This window comes from Salmo salar, chromosome ssa01 (genome assembly GCF_905237065.1).
Source record: "Salmo salar chromosome ssa01, Ssal_v3.1, whole genome shotgun sequence".
Classification (NCBI taxonomy): domain Eukaryota; kingdom Metazoa; phylum Chordata; class Actinopteri; order Salmoniformes; family Salmonidae; genus Salmo; species Salmo salar.
In genome coordinates this window covers 97,533,098-97,555,570 of record NC_059442.1, presented here as the reverse complement: position 1 = coordinate 97,555,570, position 22,473 = coordinate 97,533,098, and the positions used below count along the sequence as shown (strand labels likewise).

Genomic DNA, 22,473 nt, shown 5'->3' with positions numbered 1-22,473 from the left:
CAATTCAACGTCTAGTCAAATCAAATTCAACTACTTGTCACATGCGCCGAATACAAGAGGTGAAGACCTTACCGTGAAATGCTTACCTACAAGCCCTTAATCAACAATGCAATTTCATTGAAATTACGTGGAAACAATGTTGATTCAACCAGTGTGTGTGCAGTGGGTGGTTTGTGCATCACTCTCCTCGGAAAACAAAAACAATAGGAGTTCCACTGGAAAATAAATTGTATTTTGGCATATTAACACTCGACAGTTTTCAGAGGCTGTCCCGTCCCTGAGAAGGAGTCTGAGCGTCAGGGAAAGAGACAGCGAGTGACTCGACCCAAGTATGTCAGGTCCATAATGATGAATGTTAGTGATGGATACATTTCTCAAGCATCACATCACTGAATAAGATAGATGCTATCAGGTGTTGGCAGGCTATGATGACTAAAAGCCGTGAGCGATTGGGTGCAATCCTTTTTGTCTCTATGGAAGGGGTGTTTTACCTCGGATGGAAGGCAGCTTGGTTTCACCGTTTCTCCCATCTCTATGGTCTTCCTCTCCTTCTTCTCCTTCCCCCCTCTTCCTTGTTGTAGTTCTACTTGTCCTGAGACAGACAGATCCTGGTTCTGCTCCACCCCGAACACCTGAGTATCAAGGTAAGAGAGCTACATGACTTTTCACTGTAGTCTACTCTACTCAATAGACAAAGGTGGCTGATATTGGACCAACATGAGGGCCAGAGACAATTAAAGCACTGCCCCATACATCCACACAAGGCCAGTGCCATGGTAACAGCACTAGAAAGAACACATTACAGCCATGTAAAAAAAACAGAGCAGTGTGCCAATTAGTGTGTCAGCTAATTATAGGAATTACCATAATCACACTTCTAGTTTAGAGAAGACTACCCAGTCTATGCTCTGAATAAAACTGACAACCAATTTTTTTATTTAACTAGGCAAGTCAGTTAAGAACAACCTCTTATTAAAATGACAGCCTAGGAACAGTGGATTAACTGCCTTGTTCAGGGGCAGAACAACAGATTTTTACCTTGTCAGCTCGGGGATTCGATCTAGCAACCTTTCGTTTAGTGGGCCAACGCTCTAACCACTAGGCTATCTGCCACCAATGCCCCCCCCCCCTCTTCATCCATGCCCCAAATATCATATTTTATGTCCCATATACATGTTTAATGAGTGAAAAAAGTACATATCAGGGCAACATGTTTAAACCGAGTTTATTTGGGGTAATCTTAAGCCACGCCCCAGCAGTAAACTCTCCTCTACTTCCGAGACTCTGCCTTCTAGAAATCTTTTCATTCAGCATGAGAAAGTACGCAGGCAGCTGTTACATGAGCAAATAATGGAGAGAGCTCGATGGTGAGCCTCAAAATGCCATTTGGAGCCTGTTAGATTTGCTCTATAGCGGTATGTAACATGGCATGCAGTGATCAGACTGAGCACTACACTCGTAGAAAAAAGGCTTCCAAAAGGGTTCTTTGGCTGTCCCCCCTTTTGATTCCAGGGAGAACCCTCATGGGTTTTATGTAGCACCCTCTGTGGAAAGGGTTCTACATGTAACACAACAGGGTTCTTCAAAGGTGTACAGTCCCAAAATGTTTTGCATGTCAGCAATCACGTTTTCAAGATATTGGACTTTCAAAAAGCTAATTGTAACTTGCCACATAATCATGATGACACAAAATGCATCATATGATGAAAAACGCGTGATGATGTGGCAAGTTATAATTTACTTTTTGAAAGTCATATATCTTGACAACTTGACTGCTGACATGCAAAACATTTTGGGACTGTATGAACAGTGAACTAATGAAAAAAATACTCAAATATTGTTTTTGAGTGGATTATTCCTTTAAGGGATTTATGAGTCTTATGTGGTTTTAATAGTGTTTTTTTATGATGGCAGCTGTTACGCTGGATTGTGCCAGCCAAGTTATACACACTACACTCTTAGAAAAATGGGTTCCAAAAGAGTTCTTTGATTGTACGGTAGCCCTTATTGGTTCCATGTAGAACACTCTGTGAAAGGATTCTACATGGAACCCTTTTGGGTTCTACCTGGAACTATTAGGGTTCTACCTGGAACCAAAAAGGGTTCTTCAAAAGGTTCTCCTACGGGGACAGCTGAAGAACCCTTTAAGGTTGTAGATTGCACCTTTTTTTCTAAGAGTGTATGATAGCCCACTCTCTTAATGTGTATGGCTGTTCATATGAGCTAATCCTAATAAGAACAGAGAGACTTGAGGGAAATAGACCTCCATCTCAGGGCGAGATGTACCATTTCCTAATACTAACTGTGACATTTCTTTATTTCTATACTATTGAAAATTTGAGTATTAGTGAAAGTGCCTGATCAAGAACTTCAGTGCACCAAAGTTTGAAAGGAATTTTAGATTACATATTGTACAAGGTAAATATTTTAAATAGTCTCGTAATGACCACATTGTTGGAAATAAAATACATTACAAAATGAAATCCAATTTCCCTTTACCCATGGGTCACAGAGGACTAGAGGACACAGTCAAATGCTTTTCATTCGGAAAATAGCAATGTAATAAATCAATTTGACAGATCATTACAGCTCAAAAGCTCAGCATGCTTAGTGGACGTTATTTATGGCGGATATTTCAGAAAACTATAGAAAAATAGCATGCCCTTTGAATGCCCCGTTCAATAAAGTTAATTCAATTACGTTAATTCAAGACACCGAGAACTTGGTCATTCTTACTTTCAAACCAAGTCAGCTTTCCTACATGCAATTCAGATAATATAAAAATAAAATGACATATGTATTCCTCATGATTTTCACAGCAACCCAACCCACAATGATAAATCCTTGAGCTGAGTGTGAATATACATCAGAAAGCTGACCATACCTTGTCTATCATGCGCCTGGCCTCCTCCTCCTCAGGGTTGCGGTTCTCCAACTCGATGGTGTAGGTTCCCTTATCGCTCTGGTCATCCTCCTGCTCCTTGTCCCTCTGGGACCGAGGGTTCCTCAGACCTTCCTCACTGGGGCTGGGCTCAGTGGTCTGGTGGCCTGTACTGACCGAGCTCCTCCCTATGCTGTGGTCCTCAGACCTCTGCTTCATCAGAACTCGGGCGGCAGTGGGGGCTCCCGCTATCAGGGCCGCTGATAATGGGGCCTTACTGAAGTCTGTGGTCATGGTGGAAGGGGCCTTAGAGTGGGAGGGGGGGGTGGGGCAAAGAGCCTCCCTGGCCACACCCCCAAGCAGCGGTGCAGTCTGGGAGAAGGAGTAGGAGCGTCGCTTGTGGGGGTTGTCATCATTGTAGAATTCGATCATGAAGGTAGTCCTGTTGCCGGTAGTCCGACCCCACTGACCTCCCTGTCCTCCCTGCGCCGACCTCAGCCTCTCCTCCAGAGCCAGCCTCCGGCTGCCGAAGCGCAGGCCAATCCCGTTCTCAGAGTCACTCTGGGTACCGTCCTCATGCTTGCTGCCTGGGAGAACCAAGACAGGAGGAGAGCACAGACCTGAGTTACTGCACTTACAGGAAACACACAACCTATAACATCTAACCTCTGACCTTTCAACTGCTAATCATGACCTAGAGAGAGAAAGACAGAAGGACAGATAGTCCTCTATGATGGAATCTAATGTCTCCAGACTTCACCCAGCCACAGTACTACTAGCCTCTGCCTCCCTGTGGGCAGAGGGGGAGAGAGGAGGGGGTTGGAGGGTGGAGCAGGAGCAGGAGCAGGAAGGGAGGAGGGAGGGAGGGAAAGCGGGGGCTCAGGAAGTAGCATGCAGTCAGACGTGACAGTGGTGGGTTCAGAGACAGAATATCACCAGGCCACTCTGGAAACAGAGGCCTTTCATGCAGCAGCAGACAAACAATCTGTTAGGAGCCTCACAGCGCTGCATGTCTCTGAGTGACTAGAGCTGGCTGGCCCCGGCCCCAACCCCGCCGGCCCCACATGAGTCAGACTGCATCTCCTCCACTCCACCTCATCACACACAGCACACAGACACATCAAGCAAAAACTAAACAGTTAAATCTACTACACAGTACAATCAACACAGTTCTCTACTACACAGTACAGAGACAAAAAACAGTTTACTCTAGTAAACAGTATAGAGAAAATCAACACAGTTAACTCTTCTACACAGTACAGAGACAAAAAACACAGTTAACTGTACTATACAGTATGGCGACAATCAACACAAATAACTCTAATACACAGTACAAAAACAATCAACACAGTTAACTCTACAACACAGTACAGAGACAATCAACATGGTTAACTCATCAATCCGCAAAAAATACCCCATAATGACAAAGAAAAAACTATTTTTTTAAAAATGTGTTCAAATGTATTAAAAACTGAAATATTACATTAATATAAGTATTCAGACCCTTTTCTCAGTACTTTGTTGAATCACCTTTGGCAGAGATTAAGGGTTCAAGTCTGGGCTCTAGCTGTGCCACTCAAGGACATTTAGAGACTTGTCCTGAAGCCACCCATGCGGTGTCTTTGCTGTGTGCTTAGGGTTGTTGTCCTATTGGAAGGTGATCCTTCACCTCAGTCTGAGCTCCTGAGCACTCTGGAGCAGGATTCCTCTGTACTTTGCTCCATTCATCTTTCCCTCCGTTCATCCCTACAGCATGATGTTGCCACCACCATGCTTCACCGTAGGGATGGTGCCTGGTTTCCTCCAAACGCGACGCTTGGCATTCAGGCCAAGGAGTTCAATCTTGGTTTCATCAGACCAGAGAACCTTGCTGTCATATGCCTTTTACTGAGGAGTGGCTTCCATCTGGCCACTGTACCATAAAGGCCTGATTGGTGGAGTGTTGCATAGATGGTTGTTCTTCTGGAAGGTTCTCCCATCTCCACAAAGGAACTCTGGAGCTCTGTCAGAGTGACCATCGGGTTCTTGGTCACCTTCCTGAACAAGGCCCTTCTCCTCCGATTACTCAGTTTGGCTGGGCGGCCAGCTCTAGGAAGAGTCTTGGTGGTTCCAAACTTCTTCTATTGAAGAATGATGGGGGCCACTGTGTTCTTGGGGACCTTCAATGTTTTGGTACCCTTACACAGATCTGTGCCTTGACACCATCCTGTCTCGGAGCTCTATGGACAATTCCTTCGACTTCATGGCTTGGTCAATGATCAATGGAAACAGGATGCACCTGAGCTAAATTTTGAGTCTCAGAACAAGGGGTCTGAATACTTAAGTAAATAAGGTATTTCTGTTTTTATTTTTAATAGATTAGCAAATATTTCTAAAAACCTGTTTTCGCTTCATCATTATGGGGTATTGTGTGTAGATTGATGATTTATTTTATTTTATTAATTTTAGAATAAGGCTGTAACGTAACAAAATGTGGAAAACGTCAAAGGATTTGAAAACTTTCCGAATGCACTAAATATAAAAAAAAATATATATATTTCTTTATTATTTTCCCCTAACCCTACCACCCCTCCCCTAATTGCAGTAAACTAATGGACAACAATACTTAGGCTTCTACTTCCAGCTTATACATACTATATACAATTTGAAGACAAAACAACAGCCAACAAAACAACAATTAACCATAGTACACAGCACAGCAGCTCAAACACTCTAACACACAGACAAATGTCAAATCTCCATCACACAGTTTTAAAACACACAACATAAACAGGGATGGTACTGTTAACCTTCTACAGGTTAACAGAGACTAAAACCACCAAAACGTAACAGATATTAACCTGTTAATTTACATCACAAACAACAGAGTTAATTAACCCTTACTCTGCAGTGTAAAAGCTACACAGTATCTTCAGGCTTTCCCCATGCACCTACCAGCCCCCTCTCCATCCATTATATTTCTGAGACCCACCTGAGAACATGAATATTAATACTCAGCAGCTTCAGGCTCGTCTTGCTTTCCCGTCCTCACGCTTAACCGCACACACAGCTCTCTGTCCCTGGGGCTGATGACTGCACTGAGCACCACTGAGCACGCCTCACACAAACATGCACACCTCCAAAGCTCCCAGTCCTGACCGCCTGCAGCACGAGAACTCCAACCTCAATACAGACCCCTGTTTCTTCCTCCCCTCGATCCCACAGCTACTCTCACAATAGCCTCTGGAAGGTACAGCTTCAGAATACACCCCAAAAATCGAGTACAGGAGAAACGCCTCAAAGTACAGCAGCCAAACATTGTATGCACTGTAGCACTCAGCAGCTCAGCCTCTGACTTCACATTTATACGTGCTATGTGCTGCATAAATCTCCATTTAAACCACTCTGTCTGCACCCCACCCCCAGACACTGCTATCGTACACCAGAAATTAGCAGCCATTTAATTAGCCAGCTCCAAAGAGTAGCTAGCGCCCAGCCCAATCTCTCTCCTGAGTCCTGTCAAACAGCGTCCCACAAAAGGCCCAGAGATGGTCATGAAGATGCAGACAAAGATAGTGTCCAGGCTCCAATTAAAATATGAAACAAAGGGAAAGCACAACTAAAGCACAATGTGGATGAATCATTAAGGTGATGGGATGGATGTGGCTTGGCTCCTTGGTGTACAGCAGAAAATTAGTGACTTAGGCGGCGAGAATGGAGGAGGCAGGCAAAAAGGCAGGTTGCCTACTCTGCCATCCATGCTAAGCTCAGTCAATGGGTGTCAGAGCTGGGAGATGGCTGGGGGATTTAGAAGTGCTGGGGACTAATCCTGAGGAAGCAGACAATTCGGACTGCCATTAACAAAGCCATGCCTAGTCTCTCTCGTATTACTGTAAATGGAAGGCTGAGAGATTTAAGAATGAAGAATCATTAGAATCAGAGTGGGAGGTTGTACATAGAGTCATAGGGGTGTGTCTCTGTCACTGATATACAGTATAAAGCAGGGTTAGACTTTATTTGCCTCAGGGTGGGGACCTTTATACAATTACATAAACAGACACTATTTAATACAAGGGACCTTTATAGAGTTACATCATATCATCATGGAGATGATATGGCTTCACAGTGAATTTTGTCTGCGCAGAGTCTCCTTGAGAAGAGGAATCATACAGCTAGGTAAGCCATTCAGATGAGTAGCGTGTAAAGCCTTCTAGCAGGATGAAAGCCAGATAAGGCTACAGGAGGAGTAAACACGCCATGGCATTTCCTGCCCTCTCTCTTGTCTGACTGCCTACAGGAGGAGTAAACACGCCATGGCATTTCCTGCCCTCTCTCTTGTCTGACTGCCTACAGGAGGAGTCAACACGCCATGGCATTTCCTGCCCTCTCTCTTGTCTGACTGCCTACAGGAGGAGTAAACACGCCATGGCATTTCCTGCCCTCTCTCTTGTCTGACTGCCTACAGGAGGAGTAAACACGCCATGGCATTTCCTGCCCTCTCTCTTGTCTGACTGCCTACAGGAGGAGTAAACACGCCATGGCATTTCCTGCCCTCTCTCTTGTCTGACTGCCTACAGGAGGAGTAAACACGCCATGGCATTTCCTGCCCTCTCTCTTGTCTGACTGCCTACAGGAGGAGTAAACACGCCATGGCATTTCCTGCCCTCTCTCCTGTCTGACTGCCTACAGGAGGAGTAAACACGCCATGGCATTTCCTGCCCTCTCTCTTGTCTGACTGCCTACAGGAGGAGTAAACATGCCATGGCATTTCCTGCCCTCTCTCTTGTCTGACTGCCTACAGGAGGAGTAAACACGCCATGGCATTTCCTGCCCTCTCTCCTGTCTGACTGCCTACAGGAGGAGTAAACATGCCATGGCATTTCCTGCCCTCTCTCTTGTCTGACTGCCAACAGGAGGAGTCAACATGCCATGGCATTTCCTGCCTTCTCTCCTGTCTGACTGCCTGCTGTACTGCAGCTTGGAGTGAGACTGTAGCTACAGGCATTAGAAAAGTGGAAGTAATTCTTTAATGTCGGAAAGATCGGAACCAAGGCTAGGCAAGGATCTCCTGCTCCAATACACACAGCATACAGTAGATTACGTGAAAAGCCTGAGAACAATGACAGGTATGGGCCATATTTAAAAATAAATAAATAATAAATAAATAACCTTTATTTAAGTAGGCAAGTCAGTTAAGAACAAATTATATTAACAATGACCAGCCTGAGAACAATGACAGGTATGGGCCATACAGTAGGTTACATGACCAGGTATGAGTAATTGAAGTCTGGTTGATGGTTAACGGTCATTACTGCATCAGAAGAGCCGCTATTCTAGGCGTTTCGAGGTAAACACTAGTCTTACTTTAGATGATAAGATAAAAAATACAACATTTTGGCTCTGTTTTTAGCGAGAAAGGGATGAGCTTTATTAAGAGGATGCATTTTACAGGATCTTGCAAAAAACCTCCCAAAATAACTCAAACACTCATGGCTTTTAGCAGTAAAACACGTTGATCAGATCAGCTACATTGTGAGGTTAGCAAGGCCAGATGTACAACAGTTAGTAGAGGATACTGTGGTGTGGCTATAGGGAGGAAATAAGTGCATTTGCTGATCTGGCAACAGAAACTGAGGGACAGAGAGAAAGACAGGCAGGCAGGACATGGCCCTTACCTTTGAGCCTGTGGCAGTGGACGGGGACATCACTCTTGATGCTCTTGCTGTCCTCCTCTGTGGACTCACTGCGCACCGTGGGGGGGTCATTGTGGGCCAGCCAATCAGCCACCTTGCTCTCAGAGGCCATCATGGCGGCCTGTAGGGTGCTGAGGTCCTTGTTTCCCGGCTGGGGGGCCTTCTTAGGCCGGGGCCGGTGGTCAGGAGTCAGTTTGGACACATGGTCCTTGATCGTGACCTTGCCAGGGGAGGTGTCATCAAACTCGATGGTGAAGGCGTGAGGTGAGGCGTGGCCCTGAGCGCTGCTGGCGGTGGTAGCAGCAGCCCCCTCAGTGTCTTTCGTAGGGATCTCATGAATGCTGTCCTCAGCCATCTGAGACTCCTTGGTGGGGATCTCAAAGTAGCTGGGCTCAGGACCCAGACCATCCTCCATAGGCCTCTCACTCCTCTTAGGCTCTCTGCCGTCTGTAGGTTCACAGAGAGGAGAACACTGGGGATCAGTATCTAGATGTCAGAAGTCACGGGCCCCAAATGGGCCGCTCAACTGTGTCTGTTGTGAGTCTCACCATTAGTCTGAATCAGTGTCTGAGGCCCTGGCAGAACACAGCCCTATATTTATTTATGTAACCTTTATTTAACTAGGCAAGTCAGTTAATAAACAACAAATTCTTATTTATAATGACGACCTACCAAAAGGCAAAAGAATACAGGACAACACTGTCAGTGATTGAAAAAAAAATACAGGACAAAACACACATCACGACAAGAGAGACACCACCACACTACATAAAGAGAGACCTAAGACAACAACACAGCATGGCAGCAACACAACAAAACACGACAACAACATGGTAGCAACACAACATGGCAGCAGCACAACATGGTAGCAGCACAAAACATGGTACAAACATGATTGGGCACAGACAATAGTACAAACGCAAGAAGGTAGAGACAACAATACATGATGCGAAGCAGCCACAACTGTCAGTAAGAAGAGATGAGGATAAAACGGTCCAGTTTGAGTGTTTTTTTGCAGCTCGTTCCAGTCTCTAGCTGCAGCGAACTGAAAAGACGAGCGACCCAGGGATGAGTGTGCTTTGGGGACCTTTAATAAAACGTGACTGGAAGGAATGGGTGTTGTATGTGGAGGATGAGGGCTGCAGTAGGTATCTCAGATAGGGGGAGTGAGGCCTAAGAGTGTTTTATAAATAAGCATCAACCAGTGTGACTTGCGACGAGTATACAGAGATGACCAGTTTACAGAGGAGTATAGAGTGCAGTGATGTGTCCTATAAGGAGCATTGGTGGCAAAACAGGTCAGGCTGTACTGGGGCCCAGGCAGACAGGAACAAAGCCATGTAGTGTCACTTACTTAATAATGTCACTTACTTAATAATGATTGTGTAACTTCATTTGATTATGTGGCAAGGCATTATGGCATATTTAGACCATCTAGTTTATACCTATGACAAAGTGAGCAGCTGACTTGTTCTTGGAAAATACAAGTTAGTTTTGTAGATTTCCTCTCTTATGGAGTAAGGGAACAATATCAAAGTCAAATATTCAAAGCATAATACCTACTGGGATGTAGGATCCCCCTATAAGGCCAAATCTTTCTCGAACGTTATATCTTTCAATTCAACTTGAAAGTAAGTACTGTTTGTATCTCTTTGAAAACAGATAAGCTCCTGAAAGCATGACTGCAAATAACTGTGGCTTTCAACAAAGTAAAAAATTGAGTGAAATGAGACATAACGTTGTCAATTTAGAGAACTATATTCAAACTGACACCCCTCGCATCAGGTCCTAGATTATAGTCACCAACAGGTCTGGTGGCAAATAAGGCTGTGCTTTCAGGTTTCATCCTATCCAAGCATCCAACAAATACCCACTGCTTCCACAAACAAGACCACCACAAGTTAAGCTTAGAACCTCCCTTTTTAAATAAATACTACAACTCTTCCTCTAAGGATTTCATGATGAATCATGTGACTCAACTCTAAAGCACTGAGGGTCATGATGGTCATTCATTTAACAGGAACACTGTACATTAGAGCAGTGGTTCCCAACCCTTTTCACTTACTATACCACCAACTGAATGTTGCTCTGTCCAGAGTACCCCTGAAGTATCCCCTGTGGATAGGCCAAGTACCCCCATGGGTCATTAGAGTACATGAGACACACACACAGAATAACTAACATCACCCATGTTAATACATATTTATGACAGAGCATTACTAACATCACCCATGTTAATACATATTTATGACAGAGCATTACTAACATCACCCATGTTAATACATATTTATGACAGAGCATTACTAACAACACCCATGTTAAAACATATTTATGACAGAGCATTACTAACAACACCCATGTTAATACATATTTATGACAGAGCATTACTAACATCACCCATGTTAATACATATTTATGACAGAGCATTACTAACAACACCCATGTTAATACATATTTATGACAGAGCATTACTAACATCACCCATATTAATACATATTTATGACAGAGCATTACTAACATCACCCATATTAATACATATTTATGACAGAGCATTACTAACAACCCCCATATTAATACATATTTATGACAGAGCATTACTAACAACACCCATATTAATACATATTTATGACAGAGCATTACTAACACCCATATTAATACATATTTATGACAGAGCATTACTAACAACCCCCATATTAATACATATTTATGACAGAGCATTACTAACAACAACCATGTTAACGCATATTTATGACAGAGCATTACTAACACCCATATTAATACATATTTATGACAGTAACCACATAACAACAGTATAAACCTAAGTAGTCTGGTAGGACTTTTAACTGTTTTACCCTTATTAATCAACCTCTTCACTGACATGTTCAACCTCTCCCTGACCGAGTCTGTAATACCTACATGTTCCAAGCAGACCACCACAGTCCCTGTGCCCAAGAAAGGGAAGGTAACCTGCCTAAATGACTACAACGCCGTAGCACTCATGTCGGTAGCCATGATGTGCTTTGAAAGGCTGGTCATTGCTGACAACACCATTATCCCGGAAACCCTAGACCCACTCCAATTTGCATACCTCCCCAACAGATGATGCAATCTCAATCGCACTCCACACTGTCCTTTCCCACCTGGACAAAAGGAACACTTATGTGAGAATGCTGTTCACTGACTACAGCTCAATGTTAAACACCATAGTGCTCCCAAAGCTCATCACTAAGCTAAGGACCCTGGGACTAAACACCGCCCTCTGAAACTGGGTCCTGGACTTCCTGACGGGCCGTCCCCAGGTGGTAAGGCCATGTTTATCCTCAATACTGGGGCCCCTCAAGGGTGCATGCTTAGTCCCCTCCTGTACTCCCTGTTCACCCACGACTGCATGGCCAAACACGACTCCAACACCATCATTAAGTTTGCTGATGACACAAAAGCGGTAGGCCTGAACACCGACAACGATGAGACAGCCTATCGGGAGTAGGTCAGAGACCTGGCCATGTGGTGCCAGGACAACAACCTCTACCTCAATGTGAGCAAGACAAAGGAGCTGATCATGGACTAAAGGAAAAGAAGGGCCGAACAGACCCCCATTAACATTGACGGGGCTGTAGTGAAGAGGGTCGAGAGTTTCATGTTCCTTGCTATCCACATCGCTAACGAACTATCATGGTGCACACACACCAAGACAGTCGTGAAGAGGTCTGGACGGCCTTCCCCCACTCCACGCCAGCACCCATTGGGTGTCCTGCCGCCACCAAGCCTGGCCTAATCTTTAATCCTGTTACTCCTGCCCAGCACAACTTAATGGGATCCTCTGGACCAACACAAACACACACCATGCATATCCACACGGTGTACTGCGTCACATGGCCATTACCCTCAATACACAAAGACTGGATGAGCCTGGGAATTAACATGAAGCCACCATCTCACTACTTACAGAAAGTATTCTTTATGTTCCAAGTTGGCATATAGTTCTGTTAGAACAACAGTATTACTTCAGAACACACATTACATAGAGGACAATAATCAACCAGGAACATCTGCCAGTTCAGAACAAGATAGTTCATGTTAATTTGACCTCAAGCCATCAGGAATGTCAATTGTCATTTGTGTTCATGAAAGAGTGCCAATTAATATTTGATCATGTCCTAGAGTAGCTCAACTAATGTACTGTACATTTAATCATGTCCTAGAGTAGCTCATCTAATGTAATGTACATTTAATCATGTCCTAGAGTAGCTCATCTAATGTACTGTACATTTAATCATGTCCTAGAGTAGCTCATCTAATGTACTGAAACATGTGTGCATGCATCTGATCATCTTGCCAACATTTGAAACATATAATATCATACTTGAGATATGATGAGGTCAAGTTGGTTCTTACCTGCTGCAGAGCTGTCATGCTTCTTCCCATACGTCTTGGTCTCCTGCTTGAAGGAATTCTCGTCGTCTGCGTCCCCATCCCCCCACCAAGATGGCTGTCCATACAGAGGTGTTCCCCGGTGCGATGCTGCTATGTCCCCTATAACACAAACACAAGAGGTTTCACACAATTTAGATTTAATGTATGACATTCGTCAAGGGGTGTTTGACAAAATAAATGAATGAAGTCAATTGATACAGTAACTGGCCAGTAGTTACTGTGACTGTTCCTGAGCAGCTGCACTGTGTCTTTTAATTCATCTGTCCTGGATGATGGGACTTGGAGCAGTGGTTTGGCTTTAGCCGTTCCCCTGACCTACATTACCCAATCAGCAGAAAAACGAGGGACAAACCCATCAACACCAAACCTCTGCTCCATTATCTAACTACCTTCTCCTCTCCCCACTGCCAAAAGCTTGATTTTCTAACTACCTTCTCCTCTCCCCACTGCCAAAAGCTTGATTTTCTAACTACCTTCTCCTCTCCCAGCTGCCAAAGGCCTGACCTTCTAACTACCTTCTCCTCTCCCCACTGACTTCATCCAGTTGAATCCAGCTGGGATTTTTATATGGGTGTGACTTTACAGACCATGAAAATAGTATTTGTTAGTTGAAGCCAGGTCTGGGACACAATGTGTAGGCCCATTTACTGCCAACAATGTCACAATAGTAAAATGGAACCCAATATTCACTTCGGGCTGCAGTGTAAGCAAGCACTGACTTTGCATATGAACAAAACCCAAAGAATGCACTAATTGCAGTGTGCATTCACAGAGGACTGTGCTCAAAATGCATATAAATTCCTATTATTGCTACAAGATTAGTGACGAGCCTATAAATGCTGCAAGATTGGTAAGGAGTTTTGCCTGCCTGCATAAAATCTCCATTTAACCTATGGTGGTGTGCTGCAGAGAGGAAAGGAAACATACGGTGACTGTCTGACTGCAGAGAGGAAAGGAAACATACGGTGACTGTCTGACTGCAGAGAGGAAAGGAATCATACGGTGACTGTCTGACTGCAGAGAGGAAAGGAATCATACGGTGACTGTCTGACTGCAGAGAGGAAAGGAAACATACGGTGACTGTCTGACTGCAGAGAGGAAAGGAAACATGCGGTGACTGTCTGACTGCAGAGAGGAAAGGAAACATACGGTGACTGTCTGACTGCAGAGAGGAAAGGAATCATACGGTGACTGTCTGACTGCAGAGAGGAAAGGAATCATACGGTGACTGTCTGACTGCAGAGAGGAAAGGAAACATACGGTGACTGTCTGACTGCAGAGAGGAAAGGAAACATACGGTGACTGTCTGACTGCAGAGAGGAAAGGAATCATACAGTAACTGCCTGTCTGTGAATAATACATTAGCATTAAAAGGACAATTAGCAGGCTTCAGTATCCAGGTGGCAGAGAAGCCGACAAGGAGGAACACATGTAAATGCTTCCCGCCTCCTATTTTTTAATGGTTGTCGAGTAATAAAGGAGACATATGGGTGGATGTGGCTCTCCCTATCATTACAGGCCCTCTGCTGAAGGCCCCCACTGCAGATGCTGTAATTAAACACATAATGGGTGGCAAGCCGGGTTAAATGTAATGTTGGTACATTGGACTTATGTGTTAAGCCTGATGCCCCATATGACAGTGTTAGAACATCTGTTGTTTTGATCCTGATACTATAGACCAGGGTTCCTTAACTGGCAGACCGCGGGTGGTTTAAGTTTCTGAGCAAAAAATATAATGTATATATGCAGTACCACTCAAAAGTTTGGACACACCTACTCATTCAAGGGATTTTATTAATTTGTACTATTTTCCACTTGGTAGAATAATAGTGAATACATCAAAACTATGAAAAAACACAGATGGAATCATGTAGTAACCAAAACAGTGTTAAACAAATATATTTTATATTTGAGATTCTTCAAAGTAGCCAACCTTTGCCTTGATGACAGCTTTGCACACTCTTGGCATTTTCTCAACCAGCATGAGGAATGATTTTCCAACAGTCTTGAAGGAGTTCCCACATATTCTGAACACTTATTGGTTGCTTTTCCTTCACTCTGCGGTCCAATTCATCCCAAACCATCTCAATTTGGTTGAGGTCGGGTGATTGTGGAGGCCAGGTCATCTGATGCAGCACTCCATCGCTCTCCTTCTTGGTCAAATAGCCCTTACACAGCCTGGAGGGTGTGTTGGGTCATTGTCCTGTCTAAAAACAAATGATAGTCCCACTAAGCGCAAACCAGATGGGATGACATATCGCTGCAGAATGCTGTGGTAGCCATGCTGGTTAAGTGTGCCTTGAATTTTTTATAAATCACTGACAGTGTCACCAGCAAAGCACCCCCACCCCATCACACCTCCTCCTCCATGCTTCATGGTGGGAACCATACATGCAGAGATCATCCGTTCACTTACTCTCAGAAAGACACGGCAGTTGGGACCAAAAACCTCCAGTTTGGACTCAAGGACAGATTTCAAATCAAATTGAATCAAATTTCATTAGTCAATGCACCGAATACAACAGGTGTAGACCTGACAGTGAAATGCTTACTTACAAGCCCATAACCAACAATGCAGTTAAAAAAAAATACGGGTAAGAATAAGAAATAAAAGTAACAAGTAATTAAAGAGCAGCAGTAAAATAACACAAGCAAGACTATATACAGCGGGGTACCGGTACAGAGTCAATGTGTGGGGGCGCCGCTTAGTTGAGGTAATATGTACATGTAGGTAGAGTTATTAAAGTGACTATGAATAGATGATATCAACAGAGACTATCAGCGGTGTAACGGGGGTGGGGGGGGGGGGCAATGCAAATAGTCTGGGGAGCCATTTGATTAGATGCTCAGGAGTCTTATGGCTTGTGGTAGAAGCTGTTTAGAAGCCTCTTGAACCTAGACTTGGCACTCCGGTACCACTTGCCGTGCGGTAGCAGAGAGAACAGTCTATGACTAGGGTGGCTGGAGTCTGACAATTTTTAGGGCTTTCCTCTGACACCGCTTGGTATAGAGGTCCTGGATGGCAGGAAGCTTGGACAATTCGCACTACCCTCTGTAGTGCCTTGCGGTCAGAGGCCGAGCAGTTGCCATACCAGGCAGTGATGGTGCAGCTGTAGAACCTTTTGAGGATCTGAGGACCCATGCCAAATCTTTTCAGTCTCCTGAGGAGGAATAGGTTTTGTTGTGCACACGGGGTCTTCCCTGTGGCTCAGTTGGTAGAGCATGGTGGTGCAACGCCAGGGTTGTGGGTTCGATTCCCACGGGGGCCCAGTACACAAAAAAAAAATATGCATGAAATGAAATGTATGAAATGTATGCATTCACTACTCTAAGTCGCTCTCGATAAGAGCGTCTGCTAAATGACTAAAATGTAAATGTTTACGACTGTCTTGGTGTGCTTGGACCATGTTAGTTTGTTGGTGATGTGGACACCAAGGAACTTGAAGCTCTCAACCTGCTCCACTGTAGCCCCGTCGATGAGAATGGGGGCATGATCGGTGCTCTTTTTCCTGGAGTCCACAATCATCTCCTTTGTCTTGATCACGTTGAGGGAGAGGCTGTTATCCTGGCACCACACAGCCAGGTCACTGACCTCCTCCCTATAGGTTGTCTCGTCATAGTCGTTGATCAGGCCTACCACTGTTGTGTCATCGGCAAACTTAATGATGGTGTTGGAGTCGTGCCTGACCGTGCAGTCATGAGTGAACAGGGAGTACAGGAGGGGACTGAGCACGCACCCCTGAGGGGCCCCTATGTTGAGGATCAGCGTGGCAGATCTGTTGTTACCTACCCTTACCACCTGGGGCCGGCTCGTCAGGAAGTCCAGGATCCAGTTGCAAAGGGAGGTGTTTAGTCCCAGGGTCCTTAGCTTATTGATGAGCTTTGTGGGCACTATGGTGTTGAACGCTGAGCTGTAGTCAATGAATAGAATTCTCACATAGGTGTTCCTTTTGTCCAGGTAGGAAAGGGCAGTGTGGAGTGCAATAGAGATTGCATCATCTGTGAATCTGTTTGGGCGGTATGGAAATTGGAGTGGGTCTAGGGTTTCTGGGATAATGGTGTTGCTGTAAGCCATGACCAGCCTTTCAAAACACTTCATGGCTACAGACGTGAGTGCTATGGGTCAGTAGTCATTTAGGCAGGTTACCTTAGTGTTCTTGGGCACAGGCACTATAGTGGTCTGCTTACAACATGTTGTATTACAGAATCAGACAGGTAGAGGTTGAAAATGTCAGTGAAGACACTTGCCAGTTGGTCAGCGCATGCTCGGAGTACACGTCCTGGTAATTCGTCTGGCCCCGCGGCCTTGTGAATGTTGACCTGTTGAAAGGTCTTACTCACATCGGTTGCAGAGTGCTTGATCACACAGTCTTCCGGAACAGCTAGTGCTCTCATGCATGTTTAAGTGTTATTTGCCTCGAAGCGAGCATAGAAGTAGTTTAGCTCATCTGGGAGGCTCGTGTCACTGGGTAGCTCTCGGCTGTGCTTCCCCTTGTAGTCTGTAACGGTTTGCAAGCCCTGCCACATCTGACGAGTGTCAGAACCGGTGTAGTACGATTCGATCTTAGTCCTGTATTTACGCTTTGCCTGTTTGATGGTTCGTCGGAGGGCATAACGGGATTTCTAATAAGCTTCCGGGTTAGAGTCCTGCTCCTTGAAAGTGGCAGCTCTAGCCTTTAGCTCAGTGCGGATGTTGCCTGTAATCCATGGCTTCTGGTTGGGGTATGTACATACGGTCTCTGTGGGGACAACGCTATCGATGCACTTATTGATGTAGTTAGTGACTGATGTGGTGTACTCCTCAATGCTATCGGAGGAATCCCGGAACATATTCCAGTCTGTGCTAGCAAAACATTCCTGTAGCTTAGCATCTGCTTTATCTGACAACTTTTTTATTGATCTAGTCACTGGTGCTTCTTGCTTTGATTTTTGCTTGTAAGCAGGAATCAGGAGGATACAATTATGGTCAGATTTGCCAAATGGAGGGCATGGGAGAGCTTTGTATGCGTCTCTGTGTGTGGAGTAAAGGTGGTCCATAGTTGTTTTCCCTCTGGTTGTATATTTAACATGCTGATATAAATTTGGTAAAACGGATTTAAGTTTGAAGTCCCCGGTTACTAGGCGCGCCGCCTCTGGGTGAGAGTTTTCTTGTTTGCTTATGGCGGAATACAGCTCATTCAATGCTCTCTTAGTGCCAGCCTCAGTCTGTGGTGATATGTAAAAAGTTATGAAAAATACAGATGAAAACTCTCTAGGTAGATAGTGTGGTCTACAGCTTATCATGAGATACTCTACCTCAGGCGAGCAATAGCTTGAGACTTCCTTAAGATATCGTGCACCAGCTGTTGTTTACAAAAATAGATAGTCCGCCGCCCCTTGTCTTACCAGACGCCAATGTTCTATCCTGCCGGTACAGCGTATAACCAGCCAGCTGTATGTTGATAGTGTCGTCGTTCAGCCACAATTTCCTGAAACATAAGATATCACAATTTTGAATGTCCCGTTGGTAGTTTAATATCTATTTTATTTTCCAAAGATTGCACGTTTGCAAACAGAATGGAAGTAAGTGGAGGTTTATTCGATCACCTACGAATTCTCAGAAGGCAGCCCGCCCTTTGGCTCCTTTTTCTCTGCCTCTTCACGCAAATCATGGAGATCTGGGCCTGTTCCCGAGAAAGCAGTATATCGTTCGCGTCGGGCTCGTTACACTCGTTAAAGGAAAAAAGGATTCTGCCAGTCCGTGGTGAGTAATCACAGTCCTGATGTCCAAAAGTTATTGTCAGTCATAAGAGACGGTAGGTGCAACATCATGTACAAAATAAGTAAAAAAATAAGTCACAAACAACGCAAATAAACAAACAAAAAAATCACAAATCGGTAAAACATCAGCCTTCTTCTCCAGCGCCAGATTTCCACCGGTCCAATGTCCATTACTCGTGTTTCTTGGCCCAAGCAAGTCTCTTCTTCTTATTGGTGTCCTTTAGCAGTGGTTTCTTTGCAGCAATTCGACCATAAAGGCCTGATTCACGCACTCTCCTCTGAACAGTTGATGTTGAGATGTGTCTGTTACTTGAACTCTGTGAAGCATTTTTTGGGCTGCAATCTGATGTGCAGTTAACTACAATTAACTTATACTGTGAAGCAGAGGTAACTCTGGGTCTTCCCTTCATGTGGTGGTCCTAATCAGACCCAGTTTCATCATAGCGCTTGATGGTTTTATCAACTGCACTTGAAGAAACTTTCAAAGTTTTTGAAATTTTCCAGATTGACTGACCTTCATGTCTTAAAATATGGACAGTCATTTATCTTTGGTTATTTGAGCTCTTCTTGCCTTGGTCTTTAACCTCTTATGGCTAGGGGGCAGTATTTTCACGGCTGGATAAAAAACATACCCGATTTAATCTGGTTACTAATCCTACCCAGTAACTAGAATATGCATATACTTATTATATATGGATAGAAAACACCCTAAAGTTTCTAAAACTGTTTGAATGGTGTCTGTGAGTATAACAGAACTCAAATGGCAGGTCAAAACCTGAGAGATTCCTTTACAGGAAGTGGCCTGTCTGACCATTTCTGGAACTTCTTTGCCATCTCTATCTTTTACAAAGGATCTCTGCTCTAACGTGACACTTCCTACGTCGTCCATAGGCGCTCAGAGCCCGGGAAAAAACAGAATGTCGTCATCCCAGCCCCAGGCTGAAACACATTATCGCCTTTCTCAAGTGGCCGATCAAGGGACTGTGGGCTTAGGCGCGTGACCTGGCCGCCCCCGTCTTTGTGATTTTTTCCTCTGTTTGCCGAAAAGGAGATTCCCGGTCGGAATATTATCGCTTTTCTACGAGAAAAATGGCATAAAAATTGATTTTAAACAGCGGTTGACATGCTTCGAAGTATGGTAATGGAATATTTAGAATTTTTTTGTCACGAATTGCACCATGCGCACGACCCTTCTTTACCATTCGGATAGTGTCTGGGACGCACGAACAAAACGCCGCTATTCGGATATAACGATGGATTATTTTGGACCAACCCAACATTTGTTATTGAAGTGGCAGTCCTGGGAGTGCATTCTGACGAAGACAAAAGGTAATCAAACTTTTATAATAGTAAATCTGATATTGGTGAGTGCTAAACTTGCCGGGTGTCTAAATAGCTAGCCCGTGATGGCTGGGCTATGTACTTAGAATATTGCAAAATGTGCTTTCACCAAAAAGCTATTTTAAAATCGGACATATCGAGTGCATAGAGGAGTTCTGTATCTATAATTCTTAAAATAATTGTTATGCTTTTTGTGAACGTTTATCGTGAGTAATTTAGTAAATTGTTAGCAAATTCCTCCGGAAGTTTGCGGGGGTATGCTAGTTCTGAACGTCACATGCTAATGTAAAAAGCTGTTTTTTGATATAAATATGAACTTGATTGAACAAAACATGCATGTATTGTATAACATAATGTCCTAGGTGTGTCATCTGATGAAGATCAAAGGTTAGTGCTGCATTTAGCTGTCTTCTGGGTTTTTGTGACATTATATGCTAGCTTGAAAAATGGGTGTCTGATTATTTCTGGCTTGGTACTCTGCTGACATAATCTAATGTTTTGCTTTCGCTGTAAAGCCTTTTTGAAATCGGACAGTGTGGTTAGATAAAGGAGAGTCTTGTCTTTAAAATGCTGTGAAATAGTCATATGTTTGAAAAATTGAAGTTTTTGTATTTTTGAGGAATTTGTAATTCGCGCCACGCCTATCATTGGATATTGGAGCAGGTGTTCCGCTAGCGGAACGTCTAGATGTAAGAGGTTAACCAAATAGGGCTATCTTCTGTATAACACCCCTACCTTGTCACAACACAACTGTTTGGCTCAAACGCATTACGAAGAAAAGGAATTCCACAAATTAACTTTTAACTAGGCACACCTGTTAATTGAAATGCATTTCTGGTGACTACCCCATGAAGCTGGTTGAGAGAATGCTAAGAGTGTGCAAAGCTGACTTCAAGGCAAAGGGTGGCTACACTGAAGAATCTCAAATATAAAATATATTTTGATTTGTTTCACACTTTTTTGGTTACTACATGATTCCATATGTGTTATTTCATAGTTTTGATGTCTGCAATATTATTCTACAATTTAGAAAATAGAAAAAATAAAGAAAATCACTGGAATGAGCAGGTGTGTCCAAACTTTTGACTGGTACTATATTATTTTTAGAAATAATTTTAATTGTTGGACATACACTACTGAAAAAATACCTGGAAATACCATTCATCATAAAGAAACACATGATCGTATATAAATGTAAGCTAGAGTTGAAGTCGGAAGTTTACATTCACTTAGATTGGAGTCATTAAAACTTGTTTTTCAACCACTCCACACATTTCTTGTTAACAAACTATAGTTTTGGCAAGTCAGTTAGGATATCTACTTTGTGCATGACACAAGTCATTTTTCCAACAATTGTTTACAGACAGATTATTTCACTTATAATTCACTGTATCACAATTCCAGTGGGTCAGAAGTTTACATACACTAAGTTGACTGTGCCTTTAAACAACTTGGAAAATTCCAGAAAATGATGTCATGGCTTTAGAAGCTTCTGGTAGGCTAATTTACATAATTTGAGTCAATTGGAGGTGTACCTGTGGATGTATTTCAAGGCCTACTTTCAAACTCAGTGCCTCTTTGCTTGACATCATGGGAAAATCAAAAGAAATCAGCCAAGACCTCAGAAAATAAATTGTAGACCTCCACAAGTCTGGTTCATCCTTGGGAGCAATTTCCAAATGCCTGAAGGTACCATGTTCATCTGTACAAACAATGGTACGCAAGTATAAACACCATGGGACCACGCAGCCGTCATACCGCTCAGGAAGCAGGCGCGTTCTGTCTCCTAGAGATGAACGTACTTTCGTGCGCAAAGTGCAAATGAATCCCAGAACAACAGCAAAGGACCTTGTGAAGATGCTGGAGGAAACGGGTACAAAATTATCTATATCCACAGTAAAAGGAGTCCTATATTGACTTAACCTGAAAGGCCGCTCAACAAGGAAGAAGCCACTGCTCCAAAACCGCCATAAAAAAAGCCAGACTACGGTTTGCAACTGCACATGGGGACAAAGATCGTACTTTTTGCAGAAATGTCCTCTGGTCTGATGAAACAAAAATAGAACTGTTTGGCCATAATGACCATCGTTATGTTTGGAGGAAAAGGGGGGAGGCTTGCAAGCCGAAGAACACCATCCCAACTGTGAAGCACGGGCGTGGCAGCATCATGTTGTGGGGGTGCTTTGCTGGAGGAGGGACTGGTGCACTTCACAAAATAGATGGCATCATGGGGCAGGACAATTATGTGGATATATTCAAGCAACATCTCAAGACATCAGTCAGGAAGTTAAAGCTTGGTCGCAAATGGGTCTTCCAAATGGACAATGACCCTAAGCTTACTTCCAAAGTTGTGGTAAAAAGGCTTAAGGACAACAAAGTCAAGGT

At 43.8% G+C, this 22,473-nt stretch overlaps 1 protein-coding gene across 1 annotated transcript in view; it reads right to left on the bottom strand.

Moving 5' to 3' along the window:
* The window catches only part of LOC106610889 (centrosomal protein of 170 kDa), an 85,992-nt gene that overhangs the window by 29,898 nt on the left and 33,621 nt on the right, over positions 1–22,473 (bottom strand). The window contains 4 exon segments of the mRNA XM_014210552.2: positions 492–632; positions 2,885–3,468; positions 8,536–9,000; positions 12,949–13,086. Coding sequence (XP_014066027.1) covers positions 492–632; positions 2,885–3,468; positions 8,536–9,000; positions 12,949–13,086 — 1,328 coding nt within the window.